Source organism: Pezoporus occidentalis, unplaced genomic scaffold (assembly GCF_034315485.1).
Source record: "Pezoporus occidentalis ecotype Australia unplaced genomic scaffold, CSIRO_AGI_Poc_V1 ctg59, whole genome shotgun sequence".
NCBI classification, from domain to species: domain Eukaryota; kingdom Metazoa; phylum Chordata; class Aves; order Psittaciformes; family Psittacidae; genus Pezoporus; species Pezoporus occidentalis.
In genome coordinates, this window is record NW_026915932.1 from 2,291,221 (window position 1) to 2,313,728 (window position 22,508).

General features: G+C 44.4%; 1 protein-coding gene across 5 annotated transcripts in view; it reads right to left on the reverse strand.

The window, feature by feature from the left end:
* PAX3 (paired box 3) overlaps positions 1-22,508 on the reverse strand; it is an 80,322-nt gene that overhangs the window by 56,961 nt on the left and 853 nt on the right. For 2 of the 5 annotated variants that reach the window (XM_062638858.1, XM_062638855.1), the window contains exons 2-4: positions 21,937-22,172; positions 20,416-20,542; positions 19,619-19,753 (exon numbers count right to left, since the gene is read on the reverse strand). In XM_062638858.1, the coding sequence (XP_062494842.1) occupies positions 19,619-19,753; positions 20,416-20,542; positions 21,937-22,172 (498 nt within the window). Of the gene's footprint in view, positions 1-7,646; positions 7,889-19,618; positions 19,754-20,415; positions 20,546-21,936; positions 22,173-22,508 lie in introns of those variants that run through there. The other 3 variants (XM_062638857.1, XM_062638854.1, XM_062638859.1) reach the window with 2 other exon arrangements.

The following is a 22,508-nucleotide window of genomic DNA, read 5'->3' on the forward strand; positions in this document are numbered from 1 at the left end:
TATTCATTTCTGTATTTCGAAACACTGCTCAGTTATAATTAACCGGTTTGCTGCTACGTTGTCTGCTATTTCCCTGAGCAGCTCCTGCAATTTTAAATTAACAGAAAGTCGCCAAAACAAATTGGAAAAAGAAAACAAGCTTTAAAGATATTGCATGGATCACCTCTTTTTAAGCTAAGTGACAGATCAGATTTACTCATTACTGACACTTCACAGGTGAGGAAAAATATTTTGCCCTGTTAAAAATGAGTACTTCTACTGTTTGCTGTAACAGCCTCCACTTTTACTTTTCAGGACTGCCCCAGCCAGTAGAGTCAGAGCTAAGTCTTTCCCACCAGCTCTGGTGCCTGCTATCACTGTACGAGGCTCTGCACAGAAACACTGCAGGAAACAACCACCACAAAAATTGCTTCCTTACTTCAACAACAGACTGCCAGCTTCCCCACATCCCACAGACTAACCAGTCTGTGTAAAGCAGAGTCTAGGGAAAAAGGAAAAATGTGAAAATATTGTTTCTGACATTTATTCACACTCAGACCTCTGAAGGACACTTTTTGGAGTGAGAAATTCTGGTCCCCAGAGAAGTTCGGTATCTCAGAATTTGTTTTCCTTCTGGTTAAGAACAGAAATCTGAACATGCCTCAATAGCAGAAAACTGCAGAGGAAAAATCTTTTCAAAAACATTTGCTTTGTCTCAAAAGCAACAAAAAAAAAATAATAGGCCTTTAATCTTCATACTCTAATGGTAAGAGCTTAAAAATTAGACACAATTTTTAAAATATCAAATATAAATATTTAGGTTTGTAAAATGCTGAAATGAGTGATTTTATGCAGCCCAAATTCTTCCTTCTTTTCATTTACTTCAGAACAAAATGTTGCTGTAATTGCCATGATCTGATGGGAGTTTCATGCTCAATGTACTTGTATCCTCCCAGCAGAAAACGGTTCAGATATCTCCTGATCAACGTAACCTCTAAATAGTATTTAGAAAGACAACAGCACAAAGTATTTCAAAGGACATCAACAGTGCTCCAATGGAGTGATGCCCAAAGTGTCTTGGATATAGCCTCATTTACTATATTCTCAGTCGCATGGAACATATACATATGTTTGGGTTCTGTTTGAAACTTGGGGTCTGGGGTGGGTTCTTGTTTTGAGTTTGTTGGGGTTTGGGGTTCATTTTTTTTTTATTGCATTTTGTTTGGGGGTTTTGGGGCTGGGGTGTTTGGTTCTGGTTTTGTTTTTTTAAATTGGAGACTTTAATGGGTGTTGACAGTGAGCCCTCTGAGCAGCAAAAGAAACTTAATACACATAAGACCCCTCTGTTGGCATCCACTTACAAACAAAAGCAGGTACAGCTTTGTTTAAATTGTTTAATACACATCTATTGTAACAAGTATTGTAACAATGATTTACTTCTGGCTGCACAAGCAATGTGTCTGGTCAAACTCAACTCTGCCCCAGTACTGCCTCAGCAACTCCACAGTTTGCATGTATCTGCTGTGTTTATCTGTAATTCTTGCTTGTGTGGAACATGACACACACCCAACGAGCAGAAGTTACAGAGCACCATCCTTAAGATCTGTAAGGCTTCCTAAGAATACATTTAGGGCACTAATACCAGATAAACACATACATCAGACTATAGTGTGCTTTGCCACCATATTACACAAGATGTATTAGAAGTGAACACAAATCTTTCAGATTTATCTCAAATACATGGCCTTATTCATTCCATAACTTGTTTTATATAATTAATTAAAGATCCTCTATAAACATCAATTATATCCCCAAAGGAAAATTAGAAAAATAATTACACCTTACAACACAAATAGTCCTATGCCTGGCAGTACATCCTACAAGCCCCTGCTCAGGAAAAAGTCCTCAGTTGTTCAAACTCTACAATTATCCATGAAGCCAGAGTTAGATCTCTGTTACGCTGCTGGAAATCAAAGGACTTCAACAGGGGCACAACTCTGATCTGATGCCAGCAGGCATCAAAATTGATGCCAGACCAGAATCTGGTCTTAAAACATACTGTATTAGGGCATTAATTCCTGCCAGCTTATTGGAACATCTATATGGAAGTACAAATTTGTAATGCCTCAGTCCATTATTTCATGTTTCACAAGAGTAATTAGATCAAGTCAGAATCTCAAATTATGCTGGTTTCCCCTTTGTAACCTATCAAAACATACAAAACAAGATTAGAAATTGTTCTCTTACTAATATTTGAATCAGAAATATACAGAAAAAAGGAGATTATGGTGACTGAATTTAAGTGCACTGAATCTGATGCTGAGCTCCTTACAGCGCTTTCTTCTCCATGCAATCTACGGCAGAAACAGATAAATGCCCAAATATATCCGGGATATTCGTGTAACAGAAACTTGCCTGTGGCGCATATTCCATGAGTGATGAACGCCTGATGAAAAGTGGTAGCAAAATAAGAATCCCTCCTGGTCCTCAGCTTTCCCCTATCTCAGTCTCTGACAAATTGACAGTGGTTTAAATTACAAGAAGGAATAGGGTAAAAATAATACCCCGAATTTATCTAGTACTTTCCACCAAGGACATCAAAAGACATTTACTTATTTCTATAAAAATAAGTACTTTGAAGATGAGAAAGCAGAGACATGATCATGGTCAAAAAAGTTATATTCAAACTGCAAGAGTCTGTAGACGCTCCAGGCAAGTGGGAACCAAATTCTCTCATTTCCCAAATATGTTTCAAACTCTGTAAAACTGAAGCAAAACAAGGACGATTACCCAATCCCATTAACGGTCTAAGACTGTCAGCCCACAACAGAACCGGGATCCAAAATGCTCCTCTCTACTTTTGAAAAACTAAATCCCCACTGACAACAGTCTACCGATTTCAAGCCTGCTGTCTCATTTTCAGCTCTAAATCCTATTTATTCTTTCACCATTTTCCCCAAAATGGAAGATACAAATAATTGTAACTGTCTGTTCACAGACTCGATTTTCAGAGAGTTGGATGGCATCGCGTCATGCCAAAAGGCAAAACATGAATAAGTTGTGGTATTGTGTGTTTGAAAACTATTATAAAACAGCAGCTGTTCAGATGACCATTTTCCACAGCTGCATGCATCTTTGTTCTGTGCTCCCTGATGATCCCCTTTGCTTCGCTAAATGCAACTCTCTCAGCAGCAAAGCTGAACTCATCTGAGATCCCCAGTGCAGTGGTCACCATCTTTTTTTCCATGTAGGGAAGTGTTCTTCAATAGATGTGCAGTCACATAGCAAATTTAAGCCAATCAGTACTAAGGCAGCTTTTCTTAGTTACTTTTCCACTGATGGCTTCAAAGCAGTCCGTAACCTCTGTCTATATAAACCATGTAATGCACCCCTAGCAGATATAACTGCAACTGCTGCTGTTGTGGGCAAATCATTTGTTTTCAACCTAACACTCACAGAAACCCCATTTCCCTCAGACACCCTGACTGAAGCCAGGGATGCCTGAGTATGTATGACAGGCTCGAGCCAAAGTCAGAGCATGCAAAATCTTCCACATCATCCCAAAGTCCTGCTTTCCACTCTCAAAGCCATCAACCCAAACACAATATGAAACAGAGTTACTGAAACATGTTATTGCCAGCTTGTTCATAATCACTGGTTCTTCTTCCCTGCTGAACGCATAGCTAGCTGAATGAGGGTTGTCATGAAGAAGGACTCAAATTGTAAGTCTGGCACAGCTAGACAATCAGGGTAAGAACACAGAGCAAGCACACAAACAACCCCCACTGATCTCCTTTTGCAGGACTGAAGCCCAAATACAGGCTAGCCCCAAACATGCTTTGAGAACAGCCCACCCAAGCCTTCTCTGATGCTCAGATACTTCATGGGAAAGGTGACCCAGCACTCCTCTCCCACAGCTTTGCTTGATGACTGGCCTCATGATGGCACAAGCTGTGGGATGGCATATGCTGATGCTGACATACCACCCCTGGATATGGGCTGGCAGAGGGCTTGCTCTCTTGCCTGTACAAGCATTTCTTGAGTATTAGAGCAAAAATGCTGTAATATTTCTTTTGTTCCAAAAGGTGACTGTCTTTTGCTATCCCACTTCCCAGAAAGCAAATAGCCTTTTGTGCATCAGCAGGAGGGTCGGCATAGTTTAGGCTTGTGGCATGGACAACTCTGGTTTGTGGTATTGGAAAATAAGAGCTGCTTTCTCCACTAGACATCCTCTGGTTTCTGTGTTGTGCCCCTGCCTTTAACAAAGGATGATGTGACACAGTCTGATAAAGTAGCAGTACTTTCTTTTTGCATGCCTCCATAGCATGCAACACCAAAACTGCTGCTTAAATCCCATTTCGACCTAGATAAATGACTCCAGACTGCTGTATTTAATATACTGTAAAGAAATTCCTAGGTAAAAAAAAATAAAGCTTTTAAAATTCACAAAAAGAAATGAAGATGTAAGGTCACATTGAAGAGCTTTGTCTAGATGCTATTTGGAGTTTCTATTTCCTACCACATAAGCATCCCCTTTACAAAACCTGGCACTGTGTGTTACGTACTAACAAACATGACGTTCAGTGGCTGCTTTAATGCATAGGAGTTATATCCTTGGACTACTTTATATTAACGTATCAGGGCTATTTTCTCATCTAAAAGGCAATTTATAGTATATGAATAATGAGTATTTTTTGGAGGCAGAGAAATAGATCTTCCCCAGGAACACAATTAGAAAACAGCTTCCCCTTTCATTTGGTACCTTCCCAGCAAGGCAGAAGTGGAATTTCTGAGACCTCTTTATGCATAAGCAATAAATGACTCATGAGATGGGATGAGTTAGTACCTTCCAAAAAGGCATATCAGCTGGAGACAAGAGATAGTTCAGGCTAGGCACCTCAGTTTGCACATGATCTATTGCTTCCTCTGCTGCAGGAGGAGAGAGACAATTCCCAGCATAAACAGCTCTCCCCATCTTACCTCAAGGAAAACCTGTCAGGAAAGAAAGAGCCTAGCAAGTTTGTACTTTGGCCTTTGAAGTTCTTCCTTGGCTGACTGATGCTCGCCCATACATAACTAGAAGAAAAAACTTCCATTGTGCTGCTCTTCACACCAAGCATATTATTCTCCAGACAAAAGCTTCGAGTCTAACTTTTAAACACACCTCTCTTTAGGGTGTACTGTTTCTAAGCCATAAAATCTTTTTTTGTTCATTAAAAAAAAAGGCAAAAAAAAAAAAAAAGGCAGCTTTCCCCCCGCAGGCAATCTGCTCTTCTCGGTAGGTTTTTTTATTACATTTTGCAAACGGATACCACAGATGCATGGCAGTTAGCAACAGAACAGGCAGTTAGCATCCTTAGAAATACAGTATTTTTCCACAACACAGTCCCCAGTGGCTTATCCTGCATAGCTTTAAACATGAAATACAACCACTGTAGGAATTCCCTGGTTTTAGGTGAGACCTGGTGAATAATCATGCTCCCTGAAAACACCTCCAACATCTGGCAACTTGATGCTATTTGCAGGGTCTGTGTGCTGGGTCAGGGCAAGGATGCAGGAGCAGGGCAGGGGGTTAAGCAATGAACATGCTCAGCACCTGCTTGCTCTCTGCCTGATTCTAATCAGTATTCTCCTCTCATGCCCAGGAATGCTAGAATTCCCAGTTTCCTAAATGAAAAAGAAACAAAAAACTTTTTCTCCCTCAAGGAAAGGATGGAGGGAAACCCTTTTAGTTTAGGGTCTGACCAAATTTTGTTAAAGACAATGCAAGTCTTGTCATTAAATTCAGCAGGCTTTTTTGAGGTTTATGGAAAATCTCACATGCTTGATGCTATTAGAGGAATTAATGGTGTTAAAAAACGAATTAAAACCACAAATGAAACCCCACAACTTCGTGGTTTAAAAACCTGCCTGTGACAATGCCCCAAATCCCTGGAGATCAGTAAAAAGCTCTTTGTATCAGCAACTCTAAAAATCAAATCTTGCCTTACTGCAAATTGTACTGCACTTGCACATCCAAAAACTTTTTTTTAAGACCTGTTGACAAGTTCAAGCCAGTTTATCCAACTGGACCTGGCTCCTCAGTTTTTTGGCTCATAGTTTTATGTCCAAGTCACTACACTACTTCTCTCTGTCAGGAAAAATGTGTGTTTGTTGTTTTTTTTTAAATAAATACAGATTTAATTAAAAAAAAAAAAGTTTAAAACCAAAGCCAAACAGTTCATCTCTAATCAGTCTGTGTAACACAAAATCCTACCACTGAAACACTTCCTGTTTCATAAAAATTTTGAAAGCTGCAGTTTTGAACTATAAATACTAACAATATGCACCAAAAGAATGTTTAAAGCATAGGGTTTGTATCCTCTTTTTTTCTGCTCTGTTTGTAATTCTATTGAAAAGTACAATACTAAAGAGAAAAAATCCAATTTAAAAGGAATAAAATGTTTTAAGCAGCTATCCAGAAGTTACGATACATTCTTAGAGACTGCAACAGCAACTCCCAGTTCTAGAGAACAGTGCAAGACCTGCGTGCCCAGTCACAACCACATAAATTTCAAGCATCAAGTATTTGCTTAGAACCAAATATTATTTGCATATATTATTGAATAGATTTTCCACACCACATATTTAAGAAAATTGCAGGCTATTCATGGGAAACCCAGCTAAACCAGCATGAAGTATGTATCGTTAGTTGTTGTACTCCATAAAACACATTGTGGCTCAGAGCCTCAGTGTATATTCAAGCAACACTTCTGAATTCATGAGCTTAATCCCAGATCATGCTAATTATTGTTCATTTACTTTTACTGTAAATAACAGCAATAGAAGCATTAGAAATAAATATGCTGAACATTGATCTACTTCATAAATGCACTCACCTGCAGCTCTGTGCCAGGGGTTGCGGCATTAATATATTCAGTTAAGAAGTGCTCTGCACCACTGGCCACTGGACCAAAGGGCCCTCACTGGCCCCTCTACAAAGGGCCTAGTGTTCCCCAGCTCTGCAACCCCAAAGGCTGGAAGTCCAACTGCTCCGTCAAGGGCAGGCTGCAATCCTTTCTAGCCACAAAGTGCTCCTTCTGAAACATCAGTTCATCTGGATTTCAGGTTTCAATCAATGAGCTGAACCTATATAGCACTTTTGGTTTCTGGATCCCAGACACTGGGAAATACCCTTGAGGGAGGAAAATACAATTTCCAACTGATTTCTAAAAAAAAACCAAAAAACAAACAAACAAAAAAACTTAAAAAAATAAAAAGCCCACATAAAAACAAAGAGAAGAATTAGCCCAACAGGAGCAGCCAATGCAGGCAAATCTCCTATACTCCAGCCCCTTCTTCACTGCACACACTGCCAGGATGCACACCAACAGGAGACAATAAGAGAAGAGTACAGAAAGCAAAATACAACAGCTTCTTTTGGCTCTGGAGGATCATGGCCCAAAGGCAGACACCAGTAACTGGGGAGGGGGAGTGAGCAGTACCATCTGAGCTGGCTCGAGGCACAGGCAACTCAGAAACACTGAGAAACAGGCACTGGGAAGCACAGAACAGATTATACCAATTCAAACCAGTCCTTTTCCAAAACAAACCAAACTCTTCTAACATTAATTCTGTTATGACTACTTTTTTTTTCTTGTTTGTATTTAGGGGTATCACTTACTTACAAACACATTGGTCACCAAGATCACTCTTCGCTGCTCAAAAAGGGCATTAAAAATGTTATCACACTCTAAAGATGCAGAACTACACTCGTCACACACCCGTCAAAAGATTATTAAAGCCTATGGAAAGATACCTTCAGTGGCCCATTTCTCACAGCTGTGGGAACTTCAGCAGCAAACCAGCACCAGCTGTTCAAGCTGGGGGGAGCCATTTACCCCAGATCACTGGGGCTTGCGGCATCTACTCAGAGCTGAACATCACCGAGTGCAAAAACCGCCTACAAAGCACAACTGCAACTATCACATCTACACCTAGAGAACACAATAGTCCTGTGGAAGCTTTAAATGTCACATTAAATAAAATTAATAAAGAGTACTTACAAGCCTCCCAGAAGAGAAAGGCAGAGCAAAGAGCTCACATCAACTCCTAGCTGGACTGGAAACCAACCCTTAACTTAAAGGTTCTGCACCCAGCCCTGAATATTGAGGACACTCCTCAGTGCGTGGAACTCAATGAAGCACAATAAGTCTTTTAACTAAAGCATCCTGCCCTGCAAAATTGATTCAAGGTACCCCAAGCTCATGCCACCCCTCAAAAGCCCGGAGGCTAAAATGTGAACAGCAACACAGCAGTAAGACAAAGGGCATCCAAAAGACTTCCCTCTGCCATCCCAGGAAACCTGCTGCTCTGTATGCTCTCCCCACACTGGCCAGTGGCCAAAAAATAGGCACAACGTGGCCTATTTCTTTAATAGACTGACTTTTCTACATGATAACACTCAAGATTGAAAACAGATGAGTCCCTGCTCTACTCTTTGATCACCTGGAGGATCTTCTCTCCCCCCATTAATTTTCATTTATAACTTCCGTTATCAGGGTTCACATAATAGATGTATTTAGGATTCCTTTAATGCTCACTCTAATACTCAGATTAAGAGAAATATTTGTCATCAATCATCCATCTTTTCAATGGCCAACACAGGAGAAGTATAGTAACTTTCTTTGAATCCTAGGTTAAGTTCTTCCGTGGCCAAGTGACCTCTAAGAGCTTGGAGAAAACTCCTCTTTATGCCTGTCATAGCATAGGGTTTGACAGCCGTTTGAATTAGAGCTCCCGATTTCTTTCCCAAAATTTCATTTGCTGTGTTGATTAGGATCAAAAGTCAAGGGGCGGAATGCCGTTGAGGAGGACAGAGCACGCCTCCCCTTGTGGTACCCTTCAGCCAGGGAGGAGCCAGAAATCGTACGGAGCAAACAGAGCTCTGCCTCCCATCCTGCCGGGACTGATGGAGCAGATCGGTTACAGAGCTTCTTGCAGCAGAGCGCCAATGACTTTGCCTTTTTTTGCTAAACTATGTATTAGAAAGATTTTAAGTGCAGTTCTCTAAAACAGCTCTTTTTAATTTGCTTTGCTTGTAACATTTTACTTTAACCATCCTTACTTGCCATGTCAGATCTCTTATTTACCAACGAAAATAGATGTTTAGCACTATAAAGTCTTGCTGAGTCTGAGACAGTGAATGAGTTCACACAAAACTGAAACATAATTAAACTTTCATACTGGGGCCAAATTCAACCCAAAGGAACCCACACAGCCCTGCTGAGAGCAGGGAATTGTTCAGATTCAAATGACCGTACAGTTTGTCTCAAGACTATTTTAAATATAGATGGAGAAGGAAATAATAAAGAAATAAACAAAATGTCTGCTGCATGCAGCCATTTTGCATTTTTACCAGAGGAACTGAGCATCCCGAGAGCCTGCAATACCTTTCATTGCTTGATTCCCCAGTGGGCACTAGCTCAGTGCAGGGTGGACCCATTCACCTGCCCCAGCACGCAGAACATGCAGTTCATGCCAGTCTCAAGGCAGTTCAGAAGAGGTGGATGAGCAGGTAGTTTTAAGGGCTTTTCAAAGGTAGCACTGCATTTGTTAGAAAACAAACTGGGGGTGCTCAAGCAACAGGCGTTTGTGTGGTTTTCTCTCTAGCTGCCAAATATTTGAGAATTTTTGCTTGATCCTGTTGATTTAAAAGGGAGCAGGTCCAATCAATTGTGCAAAGCCAGGGATGAACCCACAGGGCTTTTTCCTAACTGCAACATCTATTGTACAGTCTTCTAAATAGATTCCAAAATGTTTTTTTTTTCTATTATTTTCCAGTTCCACAGATGGTAGCAAAGAACACAATTAAGCTATATACCATACATGGACAGCTACCATGGGCAGCAAGAGAGGTTAGAGCATACAATGTCTCTCTCTGCACTACATGTATTAAAAGAGGTACAGAAAAAAGTGTCAATCTCCCTCCGTCCAGAATACTGCACCATAAAAGTTTGATGACTACCCATTTAAAACATCGCTCCTTCTGTAAGCAGTCCTTACCCAGATAAATTTTCTGGCTTTGGACTATTAGAAGTGGGCAGATAAATTTGCAGCATGGCAGTTATGTGAAACTACCCCTGATTATGTGGAAATACTGATGATCTAATTCATCATTTCTCACACACCAGTGTCAGTCCCCCAGCTGCAGTGGAGTTAATCTTGATTCATAACTTGGTAAATGGAGTTCCTGAGGTTTGTGGGATTTTTTTGTGGGGTTTGTTTTTTGTTTGGGGTTTTGGGGGGGGAGATTTTTTCGGTGGTTTTTTTTTTCACAAAAAACTATACTTTGCAGGATTTCATTGTGAAAATGGGAAAGCAGTGCTTTTCACTGTCCATTCTCACATTTATTTAGCTAAACATTTGCCACTTCCCTTTCTCCTGTCAAAATGCCTCCTTTCTGAAAACAACTTAATTGGCTGCTAGTGAAACCAGTAAAAACCTGACTTCCAGCTACTTCTGTGCAGGTTTCTTTTAGCCACTCAGCCCAACAGGAGGGGCTGGGTAGGTGTCCGAGTCTTCGTTTGGAAAATGATTCCCCCAGCTCACACTCCAACCCCTCAACACCTCACACCAGATCAAACAACCAGTCCTTGAGTCAAAACTAAAAGGAAGTCCTGCACTTCTACATCACCTTCAGCAAAAAAGAATTTTCTGTGGAAGCAATCCTCGCTATTCCGTTAGCCTGTTTTTTATAAAACCTGTCTCTATTCATCTCCACCTTTCTCTGAGCCAGTTAAAGATATAGAGAAGGAAAGTAGTTTTAAGTCCAATTTGCTTACACTGAGTGGTGCTACTGCCTCAAGGGGGGGGTGGGGGTGGGGGGGTGTATGTGGATTATACATTGGTTATATTCTAACAAAGAAGAGAGTAGTTTTGCCAGAAGAGCCGTAGTTGTTGCTCTTCTGGGCTGGTATATGGAACAGATCCCAATTATATCAGCATAAACAGCCCTACTCATTTAAATAAGGTGAATAAGATTTGACGGGGGCTGAATAAGCTGTCTGCTTGCGGAAACGTCAGCTGCAGTTTATACCTCATACTATCCAAACCACTGTGATCTACGTGACAGTATATCTGATAAAGAAATTACTACCTAGTCAATTTTGGATCAGACATCCAACATGAGGCATTGCATAAATGCAAAAATCCTTAAGACAGGTCCTTTTATAGGCATGTGCATGATATAAATACTGTTCATGTCTGGCAGAAAGTCTACATCCAGGCAAATATCCATTAGGAAAGGAAAAAGAAAAGAAAAAGAAAACAAGGTAGAATGTGTGTCACTGTTCCCAATGCAAATGAATAAGTTGAGTTCATGGACTTTAGGAAATTCGTCCCTAAAATGCTTTCAAAGAATTCTAGCTATTACTCTGGGGCAAAATGTCTCCTGGAGTAGCTCCGTACTTGTAAAGCATGCACAGACTGATATTTTATTCAGAGATAACCAGACAAAATGAAAACAGAATGGGATGGAAGGAAAGGGAATCAGAAAATGCTGATTTTAAAAGTTCTGGTTTATCCCTTTACTCTGCTGTTTGCACTCCAGCAGAAAAGGCTCACCCACATAAAAATCAACGTGACACCAGAGGAGGCTCTCTGGCTTTAGCAGGCTTCTACTACTGTTTGTGAAGCTGATTTCTGTGTCCAGATATGCCAGTGATCTGGATCTAACGCTCACATACCCTACAATTCAGATGAAACTTCATATCGTAATTACAAACCAACATAGCACATCCAGATTAAACAGCCTTTTCTACTGAGGATGTGGTGGAATACATTTTACTATCTCTGAAATAAGTATAGCTTTCTGTAATGCAACAAGGAACTGATTATTCTCAAGGACTCTTGCTCACTTTTCTGTACAGCCTGGCTGACCTGATTTTCCTCCTTCTATTTTAGAGGAAGAGCAGTACAACTGCCCTTGCTGATGCAAGCAAAGTCCATAAAATCAAAACTGAAGAAAATACACACAGAAATACTGGAAGCTCATTTGTGCTCCCTCTATACTGAGAGCCAAATCTGGAGGACTAGCTCACCCTTCAAACTCCCTTTCTTTTATTGGCAGCCCTGGACTCTTTATCTATGTGATTTGGTATACAAAGACAACTTTTCTTCTTCCACTTCAGGCTGCACTCATCAAAAAATTACATGCAACAAAATTACTTTTACTAAAATTCACTTAAATATCATGTATTTTACCTGGGGTAACAGTAAAATTTCTGTGCACTGTATACTGAAAATAAAGTGAATCAAACAAAACCAAATCCAATAATGATAAAGAAAAATCCTCCACAAAACTGGAAGAATGTACAGTGCATACGTCGAACAAACCATGAAAAATAAGGATTCCATTCAAATTTCACATCTCATTAAAGACAATTTGGCCATTAATCCATATGGGTTTAGGAGCAAAGAAGGATTTTCCAAGACAGATAAACTGAAATGATCCTCCTTTGATCTTCGAGGTTAAGAATCAGAGACAATGGAAGATGAACAACAAGGGGCAGAACTACTGGCCTTTTTATGTGCCACAATGGCATCAGCAAACAACTACTTAATCAATATTTGGCCAGGGACACTGAAAACTTTCTTTTCAAATTTTAATTCGTAGTTGTAAAACAACTGTAGGGCAACCAGCGAGATAAGACATTAAACTGACTGCTTAATTGCCTTTTACTGTCCTAGTAGTTATATATGCACATTTGTAATAGTTCGTGAATCTTTATTTACTGGGATGAATAAATGACCTGTCAACAATTACATCAAACTCCACTAACTAAATAATCTCGGCACATGGCACACTTTAATGTGTCCTCAGTGAGTTTTAATTTCATTATGCTTCACTTTTTTTTTTCTAGGCAGAGTGATTTAAACTGAATTAGTTTAACAGCATGGGGCAGGAGTACTCCAGGGCAAGTAAAGTTAAACGCTGTGCTCACACTACACTAAACAAGGTCTTGTGGTGAATTATATCACTGTACATCATTTTTATTAGCCAGAGCTCAGTGTTTGGGGAGCACTTGGAAGTATCCCACATTTTTATTTCTATATTTTGTTCTTTCTCTAGCCACATGTGTTTGTTACATAGGATTTAAAGTGACATTTACATGGAGAAATTCACATTGACTGGCTTGCTCTGATTTATTGCTTTGTGTTTCACTCAATTTCTTCTTAAATTAACCAGAGAGCACTTTGTAGTTCTGCTTCATTTCCCACTGCAGTTTTATTACACAGCTCTGGGGACTCATGATAATTTATCACTATCAACTTTATTGGCTTCCCTCTTCTAAACCCTGTTCCAACCCTTATCAATAAGTAAGCCTAATACCAAACTAAAACTTCCCCAAGTAAGTGTTAGATAAAAGCATTGTCTTTGACTGATACAAAAGAAAATTAGTATTTGAAATCAGACCCAGAAAAAAATCCGGTTTAAGCATTTCAGCAGCAGCAACTTTTACTTTCAGCATTAACTGCTAATTAGTTTTTTATTTACCTAATTAAAAGCCCTGTCTGTCTGTCTGCTGATTCTATCACTACCTCTGTGTAAACACAGATGAAGAGATCTTTGCCCTCGATAAGAGTTTTGCCAGAGAGTTTCACTCGGGATTAGAGTCACGCTCTTGTTTATTGGGCACTTTCTATTAACAGAACAGAACAAATTTGGGCCCCATTCCTGCCTGCCCCAACCCACGTGAGTAACTTTACACACATGAATAGGCTCTTTGAGTGGGACTCCTCGCTGTTACCCGCATATGAGGGCATTTACAGAAATGGAGGTCTGATACCCGATCCAGTAAACCCATTTTACACCCTAAACCTGAGGATTTCCCCCTCGAGCCGCAGTTGCTCAGCACATTATAGAGCCAGTTTCAAGAAAAGCCTGATCTCTACCATGGTAAATTCCTACTGACGTCAAGGATTTTACAATCATAGGAGAATCCAGAAAGCCAAAGATAAAAGTCACGTTTCTGAATCAAGTCCTAGCCACACTGAAGTCAACCACCCATGTTTCTTACCTCAGCCTTTCAATAATGACGAGACTATTAGATTATTAAGACTTTCAGAGCAACCAAATAAGATGCAAGCTTTGGTACAAATTCAAGTGGTTCTACTGATGCGTGTGAAGCAACCCTGACACTTGCTAAAATAACATTTGCCTTTGTTCTAGATATACACAATTAGAAAAACTGGAAGCGATGCCCACAGCAGTTCTATTTGAACAAGTGCCAACTCTTTTTAAGTTGAAGAAAGTGTCCCTAAGATGGCAAAAAATGCAAATCCATGAATGAAATCATCATTCATGAAATCCAGGGATATGATGTATCTGTATATTATTTCAAAGAGACGCTGCCAGAGTGAGTAACACCCTTTCTTCCCAAAGCTGGAAGTATGACTAGCGCTTATGTAAGGATATTAATGTGCAGTTAGTCTGACAATTAGCACTCTCCTCAAAGTCCCGCAGCTTGCCTTCAAGACAGGAGGGCACAGGCTGCTCCCAGCACCTCTGGAGTAGAACTCCACTCTGAAGTCACCCAAAACACAAACATTTAGCAATGTTCTGAAAGCGCTCAGCGTGCTGGGACGTTGTGCTCTCGCTTGATGGTGAGGTCAGCACTGATCGCTGAGGTCATCAGTCATTATGATTAGCTCAAAATAATGATTTGGAAGCGGGAGCCTGGCCCAGAACCCCACAGAGATGATGGGTCAGGGAGAAGAAAATGTATTTGGGTTGTGCAGTATCACCTACATTGGTATGTGCTCATGCAGCTCCTGGCTTTTCTGTCCAGGACTGGAATCTCACACACTACTGGGATATGAGGAAAGAAAGGGGAAAAAGACAGACAGAAAATACTGTTAGCACTATCTGCCTTGAGCCAAATCCTGGAGTCAATTAGGAGTTTTTCTTAATTAAGCACTATTTTCTTGTCAGTTCCTGAGAACCTCAGAAACAAAATTCTGTTCAAGTTACATGAGTTGATTTCTTAAACCTGCTAGTGATGAAATTCCAGTCTCAAGAAGATAACTGCCTGCAGCCACAGTCAGCACATTTCATTCAATAAGTGAATCTTTACCAGGAACATTGAGCAGGAGAACACATTGCGTAAGACACAACAGTATTTCACACAGCAAATAAGTCCTCTTACCACTGTGCCCTGGGACGAGATGCTGGAGCAAAATCACAACAAGCCCTGCATCAGAAAATCACAAGCAAAGTCTAAATCGGCGTCCGCTTTGCCCCATGCTCTGGCCACTAACCCAGCAGTCTACAATGCAGAAATGAATGGGATGACTCAAAGCAGTATCTGGTGCCTGCATGCTAATCCTGTCCCTTAATAAACTGCCTTTATTAGTTTTACAACCTAAAAATAACTGGCTGCATGATACTGACCAACTGTAATCAAAACATCTGCAATCCCATCTAGCCTGAGCTACCCTTTAGATCATGTGCCACCACTTCAAAGCCTGTGCATCAAGTCAGTAATTGTAACATTGCATCTAAATATTTAAGCTAGGGGCTGGTAGTCGCGTGTCCCATTTACAGTCAGCATCTGTCCTCTAATTCCATTACAGTACAAAGCAAAAATGTTTCCCAAAACTTGCAAACAGGAAAAGCAACACACAGCTAGAGAAGCAGCAGCAGCTTGAACTTTCTAGCTGCTGAGCAGGCCTTTTGTGCTAAGGTCCCTTTCCCCCCTCCCCGCTTCAAACTCCACATACACACACTAAAATAGGGGTGGTGCCGAAACTGTATTAATGTGAGCCTCAGGCACACAGAAAAAAAGAAAAGAGGAAGGGGAGGGAGAGGGGGGGAAGGGTTTGGTCCAAGATGAAAGTAAGAAGGAAATAAAGGAGGCAATTTAGTCTGCTGTAGCCTGAATTGCTCTCAGTACAGCCAAGGGTAGAGGCTTGGGATGAGTAGGGCCCTTTTTGGACGGGTGCGCATGACTGAGGGAGGATCAGCCAGGACAGGGCCCGGGGGCCAATTCCGCTGGCTGGGAACAGAGGCCCCCTTTGAGGCCGGGCAGGGGGGTCCCGGCCCTGGCCCCAGCCCCAGCCCCAGCCCGCACGGCCCGCTCGCAGCAGGCCCGAGGACCAGCTCTACGCCCCATCGTTTGAGCGCTGAAAGCCGCCGGTTTCTGCCAGAAAACAACAGCTATCTTATGAAGGGGGAGTTATCAGATTAGTCAGCAAACCATGCCGTGTGTAACTCCCGCTAAAGGTACAAGCAGCTCCCTCTTCTGTAGCAGTTATGCTAAAAATATGCCCTGATGTGCCATATAAAGGCACAAAAGTTTCTCTCTCATGTTCTTTATTTTATGGCTTATGCCTTTAAGAGAAATTTATCACGCATGCGGAAATATAGATATGCTATTATAGAATTATCAGCTTCCTGGTACGGACAGCAACAACAAAGGCTTTCATTAAATATATATCCAAAATCAGGGTAGAGAGTGACAGTGACGGAAGTGTTGAAATACTGCAAAGTGGGATGCACATGGTAAACGCTGGCCAGAGAATCATATTTAAGTGTCTGTGGACAGAGGCTGACACAGAATCACAGCGGGACGTATGAAAGTTTACCTACGCTTATATATATGTGACGGGAGGAATCCCAAGCCAAATGGCATACTGATTCTATCACCTGTTTATTAAAAATACCATGTTTCTTTTCTCTCTATTCCCACTCTGCTGTAATTACTCCCCAGGTCTTGAATTAGGTACCATTAAAATGACAATTGTTATTCTTGCCTTCAGAAAAAAAGCCTGACCCTGAGCCACCCAAATGCCCATGTCAAGGAGGGGATTTCAGGACATGTCAGCAAGTGTCCAGCACCGGAGGTGTGCTCCTGAGCATGAGGGCAAGTGCCCACTCTGGACTCAGCCCCAGGACTTGCTTTCTGACTTATCCCACAGCCTTCCCTTACGTCTCCTTGTACTCACACTCCTGCTGCAGGAACACCTCGAGCCCCTGAGACCAGCACTATAAAACCCACTCATACTCAGAAAACTGAGCACTTTTTTCAGTGCATAATGTGGAGCACTCCTGTGCAGAGCATTCAGCAGTGAACTACCATGCAGGAGTTTTGCTGCACACTGCCAGGATACCCTTTGGACATAGGGAAATCAACCCTAGTCTCAGAGAGGGCATCAAGAGGCAGGCACCCTCTGCCACACCAGGCTGGTGGGTGCTGGCAATTACAATCCTGCAGCATCAAAATCCTCAGAAAATCTGCCAGTTATTTCAATAAAAGAGCAGGATCTGACCTGAAGATTTTTATAGATGGACTGAAATCAAAGCTCCTCTGCTGGCAGTGGTAGTCAAAATAGAAACTTTTTTGTTGGCCAGATACAGAAAGTCGTAGTGACGTTATTTTATGGAGGGTGTTTTTTTTTTATGTGATGAGTTCACTGGTGTGCTGTCCCTGTAGTATCACACTATACACACACCATGTGTATGGTAAGAAATCCTTTCTTAGGAAGCAGCTCTCACACTGCAGCATCCTGGCCACTCCAGTAATAAGATTAAGCAACAGCTTGCTAGTCAGGGAGGGGGAGAGGGCGCTGCTGCGGGGAAGAGCACGCTGTCCCTCCAACTGCCAAACCTTCCCAGCCCTGTCACAGAAGAGACAGGATTATCAAACTGCTGTTTGCACAGAACTGCCTGGCCATGTTCACCCAGCACAAAACTTCATGTGCAAGGAGAGGATAGGGCTGCACTACCTCATTTAGTCAAGGGCAGTTTTGCCACTGATTAAACTCAAAAGAAGCAAAGTAGGACACTCACGACCACAGAAAGTGAAGGAGAGGTTATGTTAGAGTGTTAGAGAACAGAATGCAGCCTCCTCATGCAACCGTGATGGGGAACATGAGGGAGCCCCTGCTTGCAGCAAGGCACTGCCGGCCCCAGTGCTTTTCCCGCAAGTCTCGGGGCTCCACCAGGCTGGTTGCAACAGCCATGTGCCCAGACATTGATTTACGGTAGATCAGGAGCCATGCTTTAAAGAGCAAAGAACGGGAAGACTGTTTCAAAGAGAAGTAGAGGGGTAGGTTCTACCTTATACAATAGTTTTTCTTTTGCTGTCTCTATTAATTACAGTTATCAAGGCTTCCTGTCTTCTGTTTCTAATCTCTGTTGAGAAATTCAGGAAAGCAGAACTAGTTATTTTAACAGCTAGGGCCCTGAGTTTAGCTATTTTTCCCTTGGTGCATGTCCATCTCAGAACAATTTCTCTGGAGAAGGAAATACTGGAAGCAACTCTGGATCCATATAGGGGTCCCCCTATACAGGCAGCTAGGCTGGGCACTCAAACTATGCCTTCTGGCCTTAAAAATCTCTTACTTCCTTAGTATCTTTCTGCCTGTTTATATTACAAACTTGTTTGTGTTACAAAGTTCCTGAACACTTAAATAACAAGAGTTGAAAACTAAGTTTCAGGGAATGCAGGTTTGTTCTTACACAACAAGGTGATATCCAACTGTTAAAGGACAGGTTTCAATTGTCCTTCTTGAACGGCACTCAGCACCTCCAGATGTCTAGAAATGCTAGAAACTTTTCTAGGTAAAAACAGCTATTTTTTCCACAGTGGAGAGTCCATAAAACTGAGTGGAGCATCAGCTATTAGGGGCTCATTGAATAATTCATCCCTCATTGCAAGCCCATAATGTCTTTTCTCAGCCTTTTGTGGGGCTGTTTTCTCTTCTTTTCTCCTTGAATTATAAAAAGGTTGCCTTCTTTTGTTCACATCAAGCTGCTGCTAGCTGAAGCTTTGTCTGTGCAAAGCCAAAGTGTGAGTTTCAATGGACTCCCCCCTCTTTGTTTTCCAAGTTCATCTCCAAGTGTAGATTGTGTATAGAAGGCCTTCTTTGTAAAAGCTGGAAAAGTTGTACAAATGTTTGACCAGCTCATTTGGTACTTTTGTCTCGCCTTCTCCAGTGCCTGTGCATGTGCTGGGCAGCCACTTCCATGCACAGGCGGCCCAGACGGGCCCTCGTCTGTCCCTCGCCCTGGCCCAGCCGGGCACAGAGCCGGGCACCACTGCAGCAGGGGCAGTGGCTGCCCCAGAACAGCCCTTTGCCTTGTTCAGGTTGCAACCTCCCCACAGCCCCTGGCCAAGCACCAACACAACCTTTTCCCAGCAGTTTAAGAGGAGAAGAAATTAAACTTGTGGCTCTCTGCCTTGCCCACGCCTGCAGAGACTCGAGGCTCCATGGCCTTTGGCTTCAAGCACCCATTCTGTGCAGCTGTGGCCTTTTGCTAGGATTGGGCCAGGAATGCCCTGTGCCAGGGGCTCCACTGCCGGCTCCAGCCCTCCCTGCTCCCTGGCCCCATCCCTGCTGTTGAAAGCCAAACTAGTGGCGAACCCCATCTTTGCCCCATCCTCTGAGCCATTCCCGCACAGTTCAGGGTCATACTGGGGGAACAGGATGGGATGGGATGCGATGGGACAGCCGTACTCCTTGCCCTATGCTGTCTGCTGCACAGGCCCCAGGACAGACGAGCCCTGGGAGAAGGTGACTGACACCCACCAGCAACCGAGGCTGGCACTGTCCAGTCCCAGAACTCCACGCAGAGCAGGGGAAAATGGGACTTTACCTCTTTCACTGAGGATGCCGTCAATGCTGTGCTTGGCCTTCTTGTCGCCTTCCTCCACCTCCTTCCTTTCCAGCTCGGCCTCCTCTTCCTCGCCTTTCCCAAACTTGCTCCGCAGGATGCGGCTGATGGAGCTCACTTCGGGGGGAGCACAGAGCTGTGATGTGGCTCACCCTCAGCACTCCCCCGCTCCGGCCGGGACGGGGACAGAGAGCTCCAGTAATGCCTCTGCCCCCGTGTACCCCCCGGCCACTGCCATTCAGGGCTTCGGGAGGTGCAGCCGCCCACTGCCCTCCCCTCCGTCCTCGCGGGGGTGTTCACAGGCACCGTCCCGCACCGCGCTCCACCTCTGGCACAGCGGTTACGCAAGATTCTTTCCCCCAAGCCCGGGCACTGGTGGTGAGGAAAGCCCACAGATACCAGCACAAACACCGCTGCAGCACCGTGGCGCAAACACCCCCCGGCCTCCCCAGCAGCCCACCGGCACACGGCTCCCAGCGCCGGGTCTTCGGCAACCCCCGAGCCCTCCGGCGGCGGCAGCCCGGCGGGCAGGCAGAGGGAGAAGGAGGGGAGGGGATGCAGTTGCGATCTAATTGAAAACACCCCCGCCGAACGCGGGAATCCCCCCGGGACGCCTGTGCCGGTACTAGCGTGCTAACGCTGACCGCTCCAGGGGCACTAGCCCGGCCGGGGCTCCGATCCCTCCGGGCACGGGACTTGCCCCGGATATCGCGTTGCCCTTCTCGTACTGGCCCCAGCCCCGGCCCCCCGGGATGTGTCTGAGTCCCGCCGCTCCGTACCTGACGGCACCGTGTTGCGGTCACACACACCGTCCTTCAGCAGTTTGTCCCGGATCTCCCAGCTGAACATTCCCGCGTTTTCCCGCTTGTATTCCTCGATTTTCTTCTCAACATCCGGCGTCGTCACCTGCTTCAGTAAAGACAAGGCGAACGGACACAGTCTGAAGGGCCGGGAGCAGCCGCGGGAGCCCGGGCTGCCGCCGCCGGGACCCCAGGGGCTGCTTGAGCCTCCCCACTGCCTCGCACCGCTACCAGCAAGAGCCGGCAGCAGCCCTGCTTTAAAACCCCGTTATAAAACATCCCGAGGAAGGGCAGGTTAAAATCCGAGGGAACATAACAGGTAACAACGAGTCCGCGTAAAACAAGAACCCCTCGGCTTAAACGAAAGTTCCAAGAGAATCCTCTGGGATTACAGAGGAAGGAGGGATCGAGCCCTCGGCAAGGAAAATCCCAGCTCAGGCAGCACCCCCTGCCATGCGGCCGAGAAGAAAATCCCGGGGAAATTCTAGATCCCAATTAGAAGAGGACTCCGTGTCAGCGAGCCTCCAGGTCAGGGAAGTTTCGGCTGGACAAAGTTTGCAGCCCCAAATAAAAAGTAGCGAAATAAACCGCTGTGAGCTCCGAGTACCAAGGGGTTTCTTCAATGGCCTCGTGATTTTCAAATAAAGCCGAAATCAAACCAAACAAAGGTTCCCGGCTGGGAACAGTCTTTCGTTCGGATAACACGCTTATAAGAAATTATCTCTAGTCCTAACACCGAAAGGGAAAGTTCAGGCATCAGTACCTTAGAAGCGGCAAAGTGAGGGGAAAATAATACAGCATCAACGTTAATCAGAAACTCAAGTCTTTGCTTTTGTGGGAGTGAAAACCTATAGAGGGAGGAGGCTGATCTTGAGACAAGGATCCATATTTGCCTGCATTATTGTGAGCCCAAACTTTTCAGCGGCGTAGCTATAAATATACACAGCTTTGGGGAGGACAGAAAAATAGAGCAGGGAAGGAGCAGCAGGCAGGTAGACAGGCAGAAATATGGGTAAATCTTTCGCGCTTCGCAGGGAAGGAAGAGCGCGCCCGATCCCGCCGCGCTGTGCAAGCCCTGGCATCTGACCGACCGCTTCCCCGGTCCGGTGGCACCGGGCCCTCCCGGCGCTGAGCGTGGGGCTCTCGGGGCTCCGGACAGCCAGGCGGTCAGAAATCGACCCCTTCCGCCTTAGTTTCGTTTGAGAAATTATTACTTAAAATAGCGTTTTCATTATTTAATAAAACCAAACAAAGCCATCGCCACGAATTCCAGCTGGTTTTTTTAAGCCTTGAAAAGCGTGAGAGCAACAGGCGGTGCTGCGAGCGGTGACTGCCTACTCCTACGCCGGGGCCTCCCGGTCCCCCCGGCCCTCCCGGGGTGCTGCCTCCCGCCTGCAAACGCCACGGTGCCGCCACCCGGGTCTGGGTACCGGTGGGGCTTCCATCCCCACCGCCGCGGACGGGGTCTGCCCGGCTTCGGGCGGGCGCGGAGGGGCTCACCTTGGGCTTGCTGCCGCCGATGGCCCCCGGTCGGATGGAGCCCGTCTCCTGGTACCTGCAGAGAATTTTGGAGACGCAGCCGTGGGACACTCGCAGCTGGCGAGAGATGACACAGGGCCTTATACCATGGTGGGCCATCTCCACTATCTTGTGTCGGATATGGTTGGGTAAAGGCCTGCCATTGATAAACACTCCTCCGAGCTGATTGACTCTGCCCTGGCCTAGAGGAGTAGAGACTAGAAAAGGAGGGGAGGGGAGGCAGGAGGGGGAAATGGCGTTAACATCTCCTTCGGACCCTGCTGGGTCTTCTTCTTGTTATTGTTTTTTTCTGTAAGACAACTCGCCGCCACCCGCCACCCCTTGCTCCCCTCTCCGGCCGCCCCGCAGCGCTCCCGGGGCCCGCCGGCAACTACAACGCTGCAACGCTTCACCTGTTGCACTAACACCGGAGCCGGGGGTCGAGGCCTGCCCGACTCCCGCGAAGAAGGGGGAATCTGGACGGGAGGCCCGCTGTCTCCCTGGGCGGCTCGGGGCCGGCCCGCGGCTCGATGGGAGCCGCTGAGGTCCCGGTC